This window comes from Takifugu flavidus, chromosome 13 (assembly GCF_003711565.1).
Source record: "Takifugu flavidus isolate HTHZ2018 chromosome 13, ASM371156v2, whole genome shotgun sequence".
Taxonomy (NCBI): Eukaryota; Metazoa; Chordata; class Actinopteri; order Tetraodontiformes; family Tetraodontidae; genus Takifugu; species Takifugu flavidus.
In genome coordinates this window covers 8,055,685-8,072,363 of record NC_079532.1, presented here as the reverse complement: position 1 = coordinate 8,072,363, position 16,679 = coordinate 8,055,685, and the positions used below count along the sequence as shown (strand labels likewise).

The window sequence follows — 16,679 nt, the reverse complement described above, 5'->3', positions numbered from 1 at the left end:
GCTACGCTGCCGACGCCGGGCCAACTGCGTGCGTCTCACGCATGAATCACTCACGAATCCCGCCGTCTCTCTTCCCGAACGGAGCCCGTTTGGAATGGAGGCTGGAAAGCGATGCTGACGGTGGGTGCGGAGAGGCGATGTCACCGGTGCCTCTTTTCTTCTTTTTCCAGGTTTGGGAGCCTGTTTTACACTTCTGCTAACTTCATTTTAACTTGACACCTTTGACCAGACGCTTTCTGGACAATTCATCAGCTCCTTGACGTTTAAATGGATGATTTCCGATGAGATCCATGTTTCCCCCTCTAAGACACGCCAGGGAGCCCTTCAGCCGTCGCTGCACACCATCAACCTTTATTGTGTCTCAGGACACCGGCCTTCATTCCAAGTAACTGGATAAATCGTGTTTCTAAATACCAAATCATTACTTTCAGGTATAAGCAAAGCGAACCTCGAGGCCAATCAGCTGAGAGCACTTCAGTAGTTTTTAGGTGTGGTGAAGGTGACTCAGAAGTTCAAACCAAATATTAAAGTATGGAAGAGGAGTAGCTGCTCTCAATATTTGGGGAACTTCTGCTCTACTGGGATTTGGATGTTAAACCATCTCCAGGCTGGCCCAAAAAAGGGAAAATATTCAGCGAGTGGCCGTTGGTGGATGCCAGAGGTCAGCTGATGTTCTGAAAAAAGAAACCAGGCTGTATCATCGGACAGAGCTGTTTCACCTGCTTCTTCCTCACTAACGAGGGAACAAATTGTACCTGAATGCAGAATACTCAGGCGTGTTTTTCCAAACAAATACAGCAAATGAATAAACCAAACAGAGGCCCAGCGCCCGAAGCTCCGTTTGCTCTTTGCTAACGCTGCACGGGGCACTTTTTCTCTGTTTACCGCCGCTGTTTCTAAAGAGTTGTGCTTCTCTCCGGGGCATTTCTGGTGCACTTGCCAAGGGCTGCGTCTGGCACGGGGCGTGTGTCTGCCTCTGCAGCCCAGAGGTGTGTCCCCGCTCCCGCGGTGGTGGACCGGCGTGGATGTCAGGTCGTTGGGAAGGGCAGCAGAGGAAGACAGAGGGAAAAGGCCAGGCTGGTGGTCAACCTCACGCAGGTGGAAGTCGTGAAAATAAGACACGTGCTGCAGGAAAGACGAGCTTGCTCCTGCCACAAACACTGCAGGACAACAGTAATCCACTTTTTTGTGGGGGGGATGAAACCTGCAGGAAAGAGGTCTCATCTGTGCAGTTTGCGAGGACGAAAATGCAGTTTGCTGTTCATTTAGTGCGGCCCTCTGACCCGTGATAGCGCCGCCTGCTGGCGGCAGGACTGAACGGAGCCGAAAGAAGCTTCAGTTGTGGCTCATTTGCAGCAAGAAAAGGGAGAGTCGTGTCCCAGAGAAAGTCCAGTGGTTATCTGGGAGGAGCAGGCCTGGTTTTACCATCCCTGCCAGCCTGTCTGGTGCAGCCAAACAAAGTCCAGCCCAGGTTATTTATCACCTACAGGGTCAATACAAACCCTGGTTAACTGCTGAGCAGAACATTAAACTCTGACTTGTCTGGCCTTCATTCTACAGATGGACTTCTTCAGTTTTCCATGAAGCAGCTCATTAGCTGTGCTACCTTCATCACTTGGATGTGTAGCTGTGTCGACGGGATTCTCAAGCGGGGTCGTGTTGAATATGGATATGACCTTTGGCCTTTGTTGGACCCCACAGTGAGCTTGTGTAAGCAAACCACTGCTTCATAGATTTTTGCCTTCATTGGGAGTCTATAGAATCCATGTCTGGAGCACCAGATCAGTGATCTTGAATTACCTGTGAGCCAGATAAAGGCCAACCCGCAGCCAGAAAGGAAATCAAAAGACTGCGTTCTCGTGTGAGACAGGAAATGGTTGCTGCAGCAGACAGGCGCGCGAGCCGTCTGTCAATAAGCTGCTGCTGCTTCTGTATCGGCCCCCATCTGTCCCCGCTGGAGCCGCGGCGGCGCAGCGCGAATGAAAACAGCAGTGTAATAAAGAAGGCGGTCTCGCACGAGCCCTTTCATATCCACGTGAGGATGTCTCCGCTCATCACACACCTCTGGAGACATGTGGCGGAGCGTGTGCCTGAGCACAGCAGATCCCTTCTGGAGTCGTCCGTTTGTCAGCGTTAGCTTGAAGCGCCACATCTGCGGCGCTGCATTTAATATTCCCTGTCATCGGTTTGTGCCTGATGGGAATCAGGACAAGACAGAACAATCAGTGCTGCGCAGCGTTCGGACTGTGTACGCGGAGCACTCGAGGGCTCTCGAAGGCTCCCATCCTTGCTGTTTTACAGTGCAAGCTCTGACTAAAGTAAACCAACCTCAAGTGCCATCCAGACGGGACGCACGACTCCTTGACTTTCCGCTCTGTGCACAGTCGCTCTGAGTGTAAACACCAGTTGGCTGCAGAGGACCCCCCCCCCCCTCCTCCTACACACACACACACACTTTTGCAAAGTAACCCCAGTTTTCTGAATTTGGACGTCTTTCAGCTGAACCTTTCGAGCTGCAGGAGATCCTGCCGGGCTTCGTTATGCCTGAGAGGGAATCCAGGATGTTGTTTTGTTGATTTACCGTGCACGCCGGCATCATGTGACATCCTGCTGGTCTTTGTCCTGGGCTCTGCGGATTGACAAAAGACCCATGTTACAGTTTTCAAGGCGTGTGGGAGCGAGGGAGGCTCAGGTGTGAAGACAACAATCGGCCATTCAGCAGAACAAAAGGGGGCTGTTGAGCAGATCAAACAGCAGCCGGTGTTCCAACAGCACAGATAATCAAAATTAAAACCTTATTCACACAACGGAAAGCAGACAATTACCGCTTCATTTAGGGCCTGATGTGAATTCTGGATCCAAATTCTGGGTTGAATCCTATAATAATGCTACCGTGCAATTAAATTATTTTTTTTTAGAATATCCCCAAATTACTAGTCTTGGTGACGACCTCCTGTTATTAAAAAAGAGAAAAGCTGGGACGGACTCTCAAAGATGTCTGAGACGTTGCTCCATTGCGTCATGTCGAACAGATGCGCGGTAAAAGTGATGTATGGCTTTCAGGGAGCACGCGGACTGACTGATGGAGAACCAGGTGTGCTGGAGGGGAGGAACGTCTGCGGAGGGCTGAGGTGTTGGACCCCGAGGCTGCAGGGACAGACCTGGACCAGCCTCCTTTCATCAGATCCACTGCTCACTGCTGCAACAGCTGACAGAAAAATGATTCACACATTCAGTCATCTCCCATAATCCAGCTGGTGGCGTTTCAAACGGAATTAGCCCGGAGGCTCCAGCGCGAGGAGAGACATCGAGAACGTGTCTGGAATGTGTAAAGCCAACATTTTACGGACACACTGGCTTCCAAACGCACCAGAAAGCAATTGATGAAGTAGATTTAAAGATGTGCATAAATGTTTGATGAAAGGCTGGTGTGTAGCGCACCTCTGGTGTCTTGTTGAAGGGATGGTGGAAAGATTATTTAAAAAAACAAAAACAAAACCCCAACAAAGGCAGCTGTGTGGGATGTGGGAACTGGAGACCTGGGTGCTGCTCTGCCTGCAGGCAGCAAACAGTCCGTCAGCCTGTGCGAGACGTCGATGCAAACCAGAAGATCAGCAAATCCCCCAAAGGCCCTGGGAGGTGGAAACAAATAAGGCAACACACTTTGTGGGTCTTCTCTCCTGACACAACTGCTTTCAAGAAATGTTTGTTAACGGGCGATCAGGAGGCTTGTGGCTCCATCTGCTGGCCGGAGGGTGAACTGCAGCCAGACGCAACTGCGGTGGAGGCCGTTTGCTCTTTTTAGAAGAGAGATGTAAAGATATCATTTCGGATTGTGTATGTGTAGGTTACGTGAATGTGCAGGGGGAAGAAGGTAGATGTAATGAACAAATAAAACTTTCCTGCAGCACCCTCCTTACACCCCCCCTGGCTGCTGTCTCACTTGTTTTACATGCAGGGCAGCAGAAGAGAATAATCTTCCTGGAGCCAGGAGCAATGAAGCTAGTGACATTCTAATTTTCTATCATAATCCCGCCAACTGGATCAAATTTTAGATTAGATTTCGGAATGTGATCCCGGATTTACAAGCCAATTTGCTTTAACTTTAATCTTTAAAGCTTTGGGAAAACAGTATCTCACAAATTGACACAATTTCCTTTATCGTGGTTTAGAAATAAACGAATGACTAAAGTCACCTTCAGATTATGAACGTGTCCAAATGTGTTCGCTAGAGGGCGCTATTATATCATAAACTCGCAGTAACTGCGCCAAAATCGACTACAGGTGACCTTTTTAGTGATTTAAACGCCGCATTTTTGCAGATTTTCATCGTTCTGTCTTTGATTATCATTAGGCTGACAGAAACCCTAAAACCACCCAATCTGAGGGCAGAAAATGTCAGTGTTCCAGCAGACAGGTCGGTCAATGATGTATGATTAAAGCCCCCAGACTACCTCATAGAGGCCCAGAGTCGGCTGTGGTCATATCAGGTAACACCATTAGTGCTACTGTGCAGGCCTGTCATCTGTGGGAGGTAACAGGGCCGTCTCTGTCCTCCCTACCTGTCACGTCTGCTTTAGTCTCAGCGGAATTTTCCCCTCCTGACCCAGCAGACAGAACTTTACACATCCTGCTGAGGAGCTTTCTAATGTGACCAAAAGTGACTGTTTGCACCGTTTCGTTCGGGTTGTTTCTGCTCTAGATGGTTGGGAAATTCCTCTTGTGTAAAACGGTGATAAAGAGGGATTCCGTGAACCAAATTATGCAAAAAGAGAAGAAAAAAGGGGGGCAAATGAGAAAAGTATGTTATGGTGCATTTCATTCGTGAAGTCAGTGACCGACGGACAAGAAACGTGTGTCAACCTGAACTCTTACACACATTCATCTCACTCTTACACACACGTGTGTGTTGAACTGCTTCATAGCGTAACGCAAAGTCGCTCTGGTCCGGAAAGATGTTCCCAGTTCCCAGTCTCTCTCTCTCTCTCTCTCACACTCACACACACACACACACACACACACACACACACACACACACACACAACACACACACACACACACACACACACAATTTTGGTGTAAATGAACTTGAACACTGCCAGAAGGCCTCACTCGCCTTTAGCGTTGCTTAATGTTTGTTTCTGGAGTAACCATGGAAACACGGTGCCAACTGGGCTCGGAAAAAGGATGACTGGGATCAGACCCTTCTGAGATCCAGTGCTACAGAGGTGGCTGTTGGGAATTTTGCTTTCAGCTCCCCCTTCGACTCTTTTTTACTTCAGCTCCTGCTGACCAGCAGCGAAGAAAAGAAAACCCCACGAGTTTATATTAAATTTTAATGTGCACAGCGTGATCTTGTACAGTAAAAGCGAGGCAGGAGAATATTCTCTCATAAAAAAAAAAATCACCTTTCGAGCTTTAAAACACTCAATTCAAAGAACAAGTGCAGCGATATTACCATTCCTGTGATAACAGCAGGTAAGACTGAAGGTGATGGACTCAAAGGAACCGCCCCCTTCACCCAGGAGACATCTTTGGAGGTGGCGGGGGGGCCTAGCATTGTGTCCACGGTCAAGAAGCGGGGCGGTGGAACCAAACAATCAGGAAAGAGAGAAAAAAATAAGGGTGTGAAAGATTCCACCTCACGTGGTTCAATTCCAATGCATTAACCTGTGTAAGTACCACAGTGTGTGGGATGTATCCCCCCCCCACACACACACGCTTTCAGCTACACATCCCAGGAGTGGATTGTGCAAATAGTAGCTGCTAATATTCAATTAGCTTATCACGATGTGCTGTTAATACTTACCCCTAGATTAGTGCACTGGATTAAGGCAATAAAATATCACGTTTAAACACCCATACAGTACATAAAAGATATTAAAAAAAATATATTGTCAGTGAAGTTCTTCATATTCATAGTACAAAGCAATCGTTATGGGACTATGGTAGAGTGAGCCTCACTGATTGAAATAAAGACAACAGTTCTTGCAGGGTGCAAACGTTGTCGGTCACACGGGCGCTAGGCTGGGGGGGTTACGGAGGTGATGCAGGAAGCTGGTGCACGGAGCGAGCGCAGGTCGTGGCTGCGGAGGTGCTGGCAGCGGACGGCAAGGTGCATGCAGGAGCGAGGGCGGGGTTCAGTGTGTTAGACTGCGGGGAAGCTGGGCGAAGGGCGTGGTCGGTTGGGGGAGGGGGGGGTCATCAAGGTCAGAGGGAGACAGAGAGAGAGAGAGAGAGAGAGCGGGCGGGCGAGGTGGGCGCTGCTGTGCTGTTTGTGCAGTTGTTTCGTTCTTGCTGAGTCAGATAGAATTTGGCAGCACTCTCTCTTTCTCTCTGTTTGGACCCTCCAACCCCCCCTCCCCCCCCACCCCCCAACAACGCTGTCCTGCTCTGCTCCCAAAAACACACCAGCGAGCACAGCGAGGCAGCGGCGACGCGTCCCGATAACTGGAAAAGCGCTGCCTGAAACTACCAGGAAATGTTAAGTTGTTTGTTTGTTTGTTTGTTTTTTAAAACAGTGGGGGAAAAACTGGAAAACAAAAACTAAACCGTGACAGGAAGAAAAACCAATCCCCCGTCGTCCCACCCACAAACGCTGGAGAGAAAAAGTCAGGTGAAGTCAGGTGCCATTAGGCCACGCCCACGCAGCCTGCTCCCCATCTCTGGAAAAGTCTCTCCTCCTTTTTCGATATTCTTCTTCTTCTCTGCTCTGCGTCGTCCCTCCCCGGCCTCCCTCCTCCCTCTTCTTCTACACCTCCTTGCTGGTGCGGATCCGGACGCCGCCGAGGCACTTGCCCATGGCCTCGAACAGCGGGTCGCAGAACGTGTGCACGCAGATGGAGTAGACGCGGCTGATGCAGTGGATCTCGATCAGGTAGCTCTTGACGCACGGCACCACGGCCCAGATGTGTATAAAGGACAGGATGGCGAAGAAGATCCCCCAGATCAGCGCCAGCGGGATCCCCACCAGCGCCGTCAGCAGCCGGTAGCACCAGTACTTGGTCACGGTGAAGGTGGTGAAGCTGGCCTTCCAGACGCCATCGAAGCTGTAGGTCCCCGCAGGCTCGGCGATCACGTCCTCGAAGTCCACCTGGAGAGGGAGGAAGAGAATCAGAGTTAGGATACCACACGTGCATCCCATAATACGCAGTTGGTGTGTCTGACATGACAGGTCTGGGCCACTTGGGTCGTATCGGCGGAGCTACAGCGGCCTTCGATTCGGGATAATGGTGGTTTTTTCAGATTTAGGCCAAGTGACTCATGCTGAGTGGATAATTGGTGAATGGGATGGATTAGAGTCAAGGCCAAAGGGGATGTGTCATCCGTGGCGGCTCCTCGCAGGCCCGAGGATGGACCCGTCCTCGACTCCGTCCCCTCGTCCGGGTTGTTTGGAGCTCGGCGGATCTGCAGCATCTGTGATCCGAGCTGGTGGCAGCATTGCAAACACAACACAGACGTCTCCGATGGCCTCACAGCCAATATTTATTTTACAGTTACTCAGTGACTAATGCCAGCGTTGGGCAACTGTTGGCTGCAGTATCAGCTCATGCAGAGACAGAAGCTGGATGCTGGGTTTTAGTCCCCCCCCCCCCCCCCCCCCTGGTGCAACAACGGCTCTTAAGGCCACTTTGTTCACTCCAGACATCAGGCCGTTAGCTATCTACAGCTGGAACACAGTTGAGGTTTTCCACTGCTAAACGTCCTTAACTAGAGCCAGACCCTTTTCTGTTCTCTGAAACTCAATTAAGGCGAAGTGAAACAATCTCAACCAGTTTCCACAATGGGGGGGGGGCAGAAACCCTAAACAATTTCCCTGCAGCGAGCGGTGTTAGGCTGGATTAAAGTGTGTCCCTCTGCACTTCAATCAGAAGTCTGATACGACACAACAGCGTCTCAGGGTCGGCATGTGATCAGTCGGCAAGGCAACCCTGTTGAGTAAATAAGGCAACGAGCTATTTCCAGAGCTCTATCTTCAGGCCGTCAGCCATGCCTGAACAGACAGAGGGAGTCTCTGGAGGAGGAGGACGGGGGCCAGAGGACATTAATGGACTCCTTTATTGGTTTGGTGGCTGCGAGGAAATGTTGGGTTTGGTCAAGGAGACAGATTAGGATGAGTGGCAGCAGGGAAACATTGTAGGTGTGATGAAGCTGTGGAGAACTCCAGCGGTTCGGACCATTCGGTGAGACTGAGGTCCGATTCCTCCTTCTCTGCGTATAGATTTCCATCATGGGGTTGGATTTACATGACATTTGGGTAAAAACAAATGCCATTTGACTGGCTGCCTGGGAGCAGCTGCAGCTGGGGACCAGTGGGACGTAAAACGGCGGACGTCAAGTCAAAACTTGTCAAACTCCCGAAGAATCATGCAGCTCTTGCACCTCCAGAGGGAGCTTCTCCCTCCCTCAGTCTGGTCTTGGATCTGCTTCTGCCCTCAGGACAACTGTCTCCAGTGGGGACATTTTTCCCTCCGCACACACCTCCTCTGTGCTATATAAAGACCTCAAAATTCTCCAAAACACCCCCCCCCCCCAACCACCACCCTGTCAGAAAAGCTCCACCTGAACATCAGTAACAGAAACGTATTTGATGGTGATTGAGACCAGCTGCAGCAGTTAAAGTGAACGTTTGGATTCATCTAATTATATGTGTGTGTGTGTGTGTGTGTGTGTGTGTGTGTGTGTGTGTGTGTGTGTGTGCGTGTGTGTGTTCACAGGATAAGGGAAGTTTAGGCAGGGATTCCCTGCATCCCCGATCACACACTTCCACTTGGAAAAAGTCTTTTGCTGACCTCGGAGCACCTCGGGACTGCTGCTAACAGCACACTGTAAAACGTACAAACTCAGAGCGATGCGCTGGATTCTCAATAGGGAAGTAGAGAAAATGGAGTTGTCAGGATTTAGTTTGTGACGCCGTGCCTGTATCTACTACCCCAAAGGCTCAGCCTTGTGCTAACGGACCAAATATTCACTAAAAATGTATATAATCAGCCCGGTTCTCATCCATTAAATATATTGGCTACATTTGGTAACTGGTTGGTGCCTAAGTTAGAACGTCTGAAGCTAAAATACAGGAACAAATGCTCAAAATTCCCTGTTTAAACTTATTTCTGTGTGTTTGTAGGCATTCTGTGTCCAGAATATAAACAGTGTCGCAATGCTACGGCTAACAGACGAGCATTATTAGGTACATGCTAGTCTACGTGTCTGTGCTTTGCCACATCAGGCCCTTGGCTGACAATCCCTCATAGCAATCTGAGTTTTTACAGTGCACGCGAACGCAATTTGGGATAAATTCACTCGCATCTGTGGAGCTGACTGGGGCGGGACTACCATAAAGCTGCATTCTATTCTGAGACTGGAAGGAGAGTCTGACTCACTGGACAGAGGAGAACTGGGAGAGCGAGAGTGTGTGTGTGTGTGTGTGTGTGTGTGTGTGATAGAGAGAAGTGAATGAACGCTTAAAGTTCACATTCCTACTAATCAATTTGGCGATGCTGATTTTCCTTAAATATAAACCTCAGGTGCCATTTCTCATCTGATCGTCTGTTTTCCACCAACACCTCAGTTTTACCTGAATATCACATTTTAGCAACAGTACAGATTCTTTCCCTTAAACCTATAAATCACCTATAAATACACTTAAAGCCTGAATCTGATTTTTTTCCTATTACACTCGGTGTGGGGGTGGGAGGGTCAGAATGGGAGGAAAGTAGGGAGGAGAGATGGGGAGTGGTGAGGGATATCCCCTTCGATTTTCAAACCAGCTACTTGGGTGTTTCCCTGTTTTAATAAGGCAGTGTTCAAAGACATGACCCCCTCCAGAGGGCCCAGCCAGAGCGGAGCGCAGCCCGGCTTTGACAGCTGCCCCTCCCGCTATCTAACAGACGCGTCAGGTGTCTTCCAGCGCGCCGCTCCTCCGCCGCTTCTCTCCTCCTCGAAACAAAATAAACGCTCGCTGTTTGCGCGGCCGGGCTGCGCTCTTATGGAAAGAATTCTATTTTCCCAGCAGCAAGGCGTGCGCAACGAGGACTGTGGGAAATGTGTGTTCTAAAAACAGGAAATTCGTTATGTTTCCTCTGATTGGAGCGAGCGAGTCAGTTTCAAGTGGGCGTCCTGCGCGGACGCGCAGATATGTACACGTGCGGGCACCGTGTCGCCTTGGCGAGGTTTGATATATGCGTACAGCTTCTTCCCGATAGAAGTCATGGGAACACAGCTAGAACCATGGTGCCAAACTGTGGTGCGCCGCGTCTTTTACGCACACGGGTTCAGAGCTCCAACATCTCTCGTACTTTATTTCAAACTACAGATATGACAAACTACCTCACAGAGCATAATTATACTGCAGACTCCAACATTTACTTTCGTGACGTTGGGAATTCAATGAGTAAAATAACAAAAAGCGCGCAGCTGATGCAAATATAGAGCCAAATATGGACTTAAAAACCCTCACTCCATGCATGACTCACCTTGACGACGTCGTCGTTTAAGTGTTTTGGGTCCCGGTTGACCAGGTCGATTTCTTTAGTGTGGACATCCTCCATCGACTTCTCGTTCAGGCTGTCGTTGTCCATGTCTTTGTTGTTAGGTTTGTAAATGTTCCCTTGTTTTCGGATGAACGGCGAATGAAGGAACTCCTGCAGGATCCAGAGGAGGCAGAGAAAGAATAGAATGAGGAGGAGGGAGAGTGTGCGGCGCGCTGAGAGGGAAGGAGACTGGAGCTGCGTGTTACCAGCCTGCCCCACAAACAGGGATGGGTTTAAATGACTAGAAAGTCAAGCACCACACCCTTTGTCCCACCGCAAGGGGTCCTCATCAACCGGAAAGCCACCAAATATCCCAAACTGACATGTACAGTGCTTTTAAAAACCATATCAGAAAAATTTTTTAAAATTGCGTAAAAGCGCAAAAGCCACATATTATCCACTCATATGTTGTCCTTTTCGGCACATCAGTGGTTAAGGGCAATAGTTATGGTCTGGCCGGAGAGCAAGTTAACACGCTTTGGTAAGATATACAAAACGTTTCGGGTTTCTTTGCCTGGCGCCTTTGAGTTTGCGTGCGTAAAGCGCAATTTGACTGTCCTACTCTGCCCTTTGCACTTTTACGCACGGTAAAATCTCGCACCACTACGCTAATGGATCCTCAGCGGCGATTCACATTCCCCCAGCATGTGTGGGACAAGCGTTAGTAATTATGGGGGAGAAAAAAATATAACAACCCCCGCAAGGAGGGGTGGGATAACACACAAGTTTATATTAAAAACGAGGTTTTAAAAATAAAAAAGAGAGAACTGCCTGCTTTACATAATAGCCTTTGCTGTAACCTACCTCTTCTTTTTCTCCGTCCCTGAGTCCTCCAGTCATGCTGTCCTCACGTTTCAAATCAAATTAACGTGGAGAAACTGAGGAACACAATATTAGTGAAGGAGGCGTGGAGGTAAATTGAGAGGACTGCAGCGCTTCTCGGGGATCAGGACGGTGATCTAATTCCTTCTCATTCCGCAGACGTGACTGGAATATAGTGCCCACGCTGCCAGGGTAACCTCTGGCGTTTCCACAGACCCGCAGAGCGCGTCTTTTCCGTCCGGGAGTCACCTGCGTGGAGCCATGGGAGTCACCCCTTCTGCGCCGGCAAGAGAAACTAGCCTGACGTTCAGCTCCACGCGTGTTTTGAACTGACGCGGAAATATGTTATTGTAGATTTGGGCAGGGTATAATAACAGTGTTGTTCGCTGAAAAGGGAGCGTTAATTGGGTATGGCAAGGTGTGGATATTTGTCATTCCTTAGCCGTATCCAGTGGTTACTGGGTAAGCAAAGGGAGGGAGGGAAATATACACCTTCTCTGACAGAAATATAGGAGTCTGGAGAAAGAATTCGGATATTTCAACAAGCACAGAACCCCGTCTGTCAGCACCGACTCCGTCGACGGAAAATATTCACAATAAACTGCACTGTTGTTCTCGGTGGGAAACCTTACTGGCCACTCTGGTTTGTTTGCATACTTCCTGCTCACCCTGTCATGAGCTGGCACATCGAGCTGCAGCCAGTAGAGGTGATAGGAGCAATCGTGGGGCGTGTCCGGGTGGGCATTTGAAATGAGACCTTACACAGCTGGAACACATCAAACACTGATCTATTGAGGACCCTCGAATCATAGATACGTCTAGAGGCCATGAAATAACTTCAGAGGAATTAGAAATAAAGCTGCTGATTTTGTCCTGGGGTCAGTTTCTCTGTTTAACATCATCACGGCCATTAAATATTGATCCGTTCACACAAAATATGACCCGAAGTCACATCGATGTCCATGAGACTGGGCCTCAGCGGCTCTATTTCTAACAGTAACCAGTTGAATTGCTCTCATGTCAGAGACCTGAGAAACACAACTGTAACACAATACAATAAATAAAATCACAACGCTGCACCGATGTCAAATCCTGCATTGACGGTGAAATTCACTGAAGTCCTGCCATTTATTAAAACAATAGCTGGGTCTCTTCATGTCAGAATGTGCTCTTGATGATGCTTTTGGCAGAGACATGGGTGTGTATGACGCACGCGTATGTGCGGTGTGTGAGGCTCCTGCACGCGCCGCCACAAACATACACCCCTGATGAACCACAGGTGCAGGAGTGCTGCACAGGCCTGCAGGTCCAACAGCAAAGCCTGGGGGGATGTTCCATCATCCCAGAGCTCATATCTGAGGGCAAAGTGTAATGAAGCTCGTAGCAAAGTGATTTATGGGACCTTTCCATTTCCAATCGCACTGATCTCCAGTCAGGGAGACACCAAGGTAGAAGAATTAGCTGGAGGAAAAACACAAGGTCTTTATTTCAGCCACAGGAACGTGTTTTACTTTGGGAAGCAGAAAGTTCAGGGTGCATTTAGCAGTGTTCCTCAACACGAGCTGAAATGAGGCTGAGCAGCACCGTTGTGAAGCTGAAATGAGCAAATAAAGAAGCCGCACTTCTCTGGAGTTCTTATTATTATTGGCCTTCTGGTGTCAGCAGTCAGTAGATCAAATAAATACACACGAGTACATTAACATCACGCATACACGACAGTTTAGCTTTTATAAATTAACAATACTCCACATCGGGAGTCAAAACGGCCCCAAAAAAAGCTGCAGCGAAGAAAAGCAGAGGTGATCCTGCAGGTACCAGCGACTTACACGCTGTTCCTGTCAATAATTGTCCGTCATTGTGTCGATAACAAAGACATTTGTGAGACTTTATAGAAATCAGATGTCCACTGTGAAATCAACACAGCAGCATCGTATCATTTACTTTAATTTAACTACGGCCGGGGGTCTCTGCTGTCCTCTGGTTCAGGTCATATATGCTTAAAAATGATTTCTTTGGAATATATACACAAGCAGAAATCTTACATCTTAGCAAATCAGCAGTGAAAATTAATGACAAACATATAGAATCATATTAGAAATATTATGGGGCGGTGCACAAGCGCTTCTCAATAAATATAAACACCTCGTAGAAAAACCAAATTGCCATTGTTTGATCAATGTTTTAAAGAAATTTAGGCTTCAAATGGATTCCCTTTGGTTTCAATATTTCAACAAAAAACATACGTTTGAAGCAGATCGTGTTCAATTTTCAGCTATTTTACATCTGGGCTTGTGCTTTCTGGGGGAGACGCGCTTCACTTTTGTCCTGAAATCTGTCTGCTTCCCCGCTGGAACGTCCCTCTCAGGTGTCCGAGGTCCTCACTTGAATGGAGGACAGGCTCCTTCCCATGCTGAGGAAGAGCGGAGTGATGAACATGTCCGTCACACTCTTCCACACCACCTGGATGGATGGGAGAAGCATCAGGAAGCTCCTGGTCACCGGCATCACCAGCCTGGAAGAACAAAGGTCAAAGGTCACGTCAAGGGCTTTCCTTACTGTGAGCTCAGGACATTGTCCATCTTTATAAAGCCTCAATGTTCCTGTAATCTCAAATCAACTAAAGCTTAGCAGCTGCTCATCGCTCACGTCTCGTTTGCATCTGATATTTGCAACTCTATCATCTACTGACAACGGGAATTTTATTGCGGGAAGGGTAAACATCCAACAGACGAGGCTATTGTTGACTTTTCAGCTTCAGAAGCAGCTACGGGGCCTGAAAACTCAACCACAAAGGGGCAAAAACGATGAGTGAACCAATCCAGAGAAGACCTTTGATTGCTTAGACAGGTGTGCAGCTGCTGACCTCTCCTCTCAGGTGCCGCCTGAGCTGTTTGGAGGACTGTGTTCTCCTTTGAAGCAGCACCATTCTGGGTTTGCTGGCTTCCCAGCATTCCTGGCTCAGTCACAGGGTCGTCCTCGTGAAGCCGAAACGCTGCGCACAAGCTTTTGAGCCGCGGTTGCAGAATGTCTCACACTGGTCTGCAAACGGGCGAGAACCACTGCTGGATCACCAGCTATGTGAATACGGGCCAGAAGGTGTGTTTTTTCCACTAGCAGTGGAACCAAACGTGCCTCTAAACTTTCCATAAAGCACTTACTTCATGGCATAAGCTGTTATTTCATCAAGTGTCAATAAAGGGACCCTTTGGGTCGGCGAACCTGGAAACACCTGGTTGGGCTTGGTGGCCGATCGTGTCGCTGACACAAGCGTGACATAATCACCCCAATAAAGAGCGTAAAAACAAGCCTCTGACTGTTATGGTGCATGTGATGCTAACTAAACATAACTGGTCCTAGAGCAGCAGAACAAGCAGAAAAGCCTTTGACTGTTCTCTCATTGTTTTCTCTGCTTTTGCTGCAAAAAAGGGACCATGAGAACAATTTCTCACTTCAAAAGTTCCCTAAAACATGATTCTGTCTCTGTCTGTTCGAGCTGTCGACCGGACACCATCCTCTCCTTACCAGATGTGGATGCAGCTCAGCACTCCGAACACCACGCCGAGGATGAAAGCCGCGGGCACGGCCAGCAGCGTGGTCAGCAGGCGGTAAAAGATGAACTTGACCAGCTCAAATGTGGCGCTGCTTCCGATCCACACTCTGTCGAAGCTGTGCGCGGACGCGGGCTCCGCGATCACGTCTTCAAAACCAACCTGTCAGGTCAAACCGAGCCAAGCAAAAACAAAGGAAGACACAATTAGCGCTGACACGCACGATGGGGGGAATGTGGGCGCGCACGGAGGCTGCGACTTCCAGGTATTCAGGCTCAAAGTGTTACACGGGAACAAAAAGAGGTCACGTTAAGTGGTGCACGTAAATGGTTCGTGTAGCCAGTCGACATCGCGTTGTTTTCACTTTTGAAGAGCAGTTCCGCGAAGTTACCTTCAACTGCGCGTTGATGTCATGCGGATCTCGGTCCGGCGCGGATGAATACAGCCTGGCTTTCTTCGACAGGATGGGCTCTATCGACCTGTTGAACTCGTCTTCGTCCATAATTATGCTGCACTCCAGTTTCTCCTTTTCCAGACCCATGTTGTTCAGTCAGACGGAGCCGGCGGAGAGCTGGTGACGCTGCGCTCTGCGCTCTGCGCCGCTCTGAGCGCCACCCCTCCCCGTATGGAAAGCAGCGCAGCGTGGGACCGAGGAGACACAACAGGCTCAGAGCCACTTCCCCGGACCATTTCCCTGATGACTGACGCCACTGTGCAGCAAATTAGCCCCCAGCAACGAGCCGGGCACACCCAGGAGGCCTCGGGGGCTGATGTCACCTCAATCTGCGTTAATCTTCCACTTAATCCAGATGTTCACGCGTTTAAATGAAAACACGCTTCCGCATTTTTAAACATAAACAACAATTCCAAAATCAAATCAAATCGTCCAAAATCTTTCTTTTAAACTTCACAAACAAGTAAAACTTCCTCTCTGTTGTGCACTTTGCATCTCATTTGTTGATGCCAGATCCTGCCTATTCATATTCAAGCCATAAACAACCACCCTCTTTTGTTGGAGCACGCACGTGCACACGCACACACGCACACACAGAAAGACTGACAGCAAAGCAGAACGAAGAGAGTGCTGCTGGGTATTCAGAGAGGTCGAATCGTGACAGAACAACATGGATTAACAGAGATGTTGTGCCAAAGAGGCGTTCGGCGACGGGAGCGCTGACTGGTCGGCCTGAGGGTGAGGTGGGGAGAGAGGACAGACACAGGGAGCGCACGGAAGCGCGAGCTGGAGAGGAAGTTATGGGTTTGTTACACTTTGAATGCCAATGGCGCAATGAAACTGTAATCACAACTCAGTGTAGCCGGCGGCAAAGCCAAATAAGGAGGATTCCAGTCGGCCAGACTGATCCAGAACTCTGAGCCAGGACGGTGGAGTTTAGACAAGGAAGTCATGACAGGGGAGAACTCTGGATTCTGGTGTTCCAAGCCACAACATCACATGTGGTGCACCAAACATGGAGAAAGTCTCCAAGCTTTGTGGCCGAGATGTCCAGAAATGCTAATTGGTCACTGATCAGACAGGATGAAGACATCAACGCGGACAGCGACGGTGCCGTATCGTTGGCCTGAACACTCCCGTCAGCGTGTGTCGTCGCCCCCGCTCATCCTGGGCTTAATATTTAATGTATTCACCATACAGACACATTCCAGGATTTCCTATTAAGGCTTCCCCTGAGGGTCCTCGTCCTAATGTGGAACGGCGTGGAACGCTTCCTCTGATTTAACGGGGAACAAATGCATATTTGTCCTGGAGTTTCCATGAGGA

At 49.1% G+C, this 16,679-nt stretch overlaps 2 protein-coding genes across 2 annotated transcripts; both read right to left on the bottom strand.

Moving 5' to 3' along the window:
* Nucleotides 1-5,318: 5,318 nt before the first annotated feature.
* On the bottom strand, nt 5,319-11,671 carry cav1 (caveolin 1). The gene is made up of 3 exons (XM_057052167.1): nt 11,334-11,671; nt 10,473-10,640; nt 5,319-7,093 (listed from the first exon to the last, which is right to left on the bottom strand). The coding sequence occupies exons 1-3, from the start codon at nt 11,367-11,369 to the stop codon at nt 6,752-6,754; spliced, it is 546 nt and encodes a 181-aa protein (XP_056908147.1). The 5' UTR covers nt 11,370-11,671; the 3' UTR covers nt 5,319-6,751.
* Nucleotides 11,672-12,973: 1,302 nt separating this feature from the next.
* Nucleotides 12,974-15,848, bottom strand: cav2 (caveolin 2). The gene is made up of 3 exons (XM_057052168.1): nt 15,291-15,848; nt 14,874-15,061; nt 12,974-13,863 (listed from the first exon to the last, which is right to left on the bottom strand). Exons 1-3 carry the CDS (start codon nt 15,438-15,440, stop codon nt 13,713-13,715), a joined length of 489 nt encoding a protein of 162 aa, XP_056908148.1. The 5' UTR covers nt 15,441-15,848; the 3' UTR covers nt 12,974-13,712.
* Nucleotides 15,849-16,679: the final 831 nt, after the last annotated feature.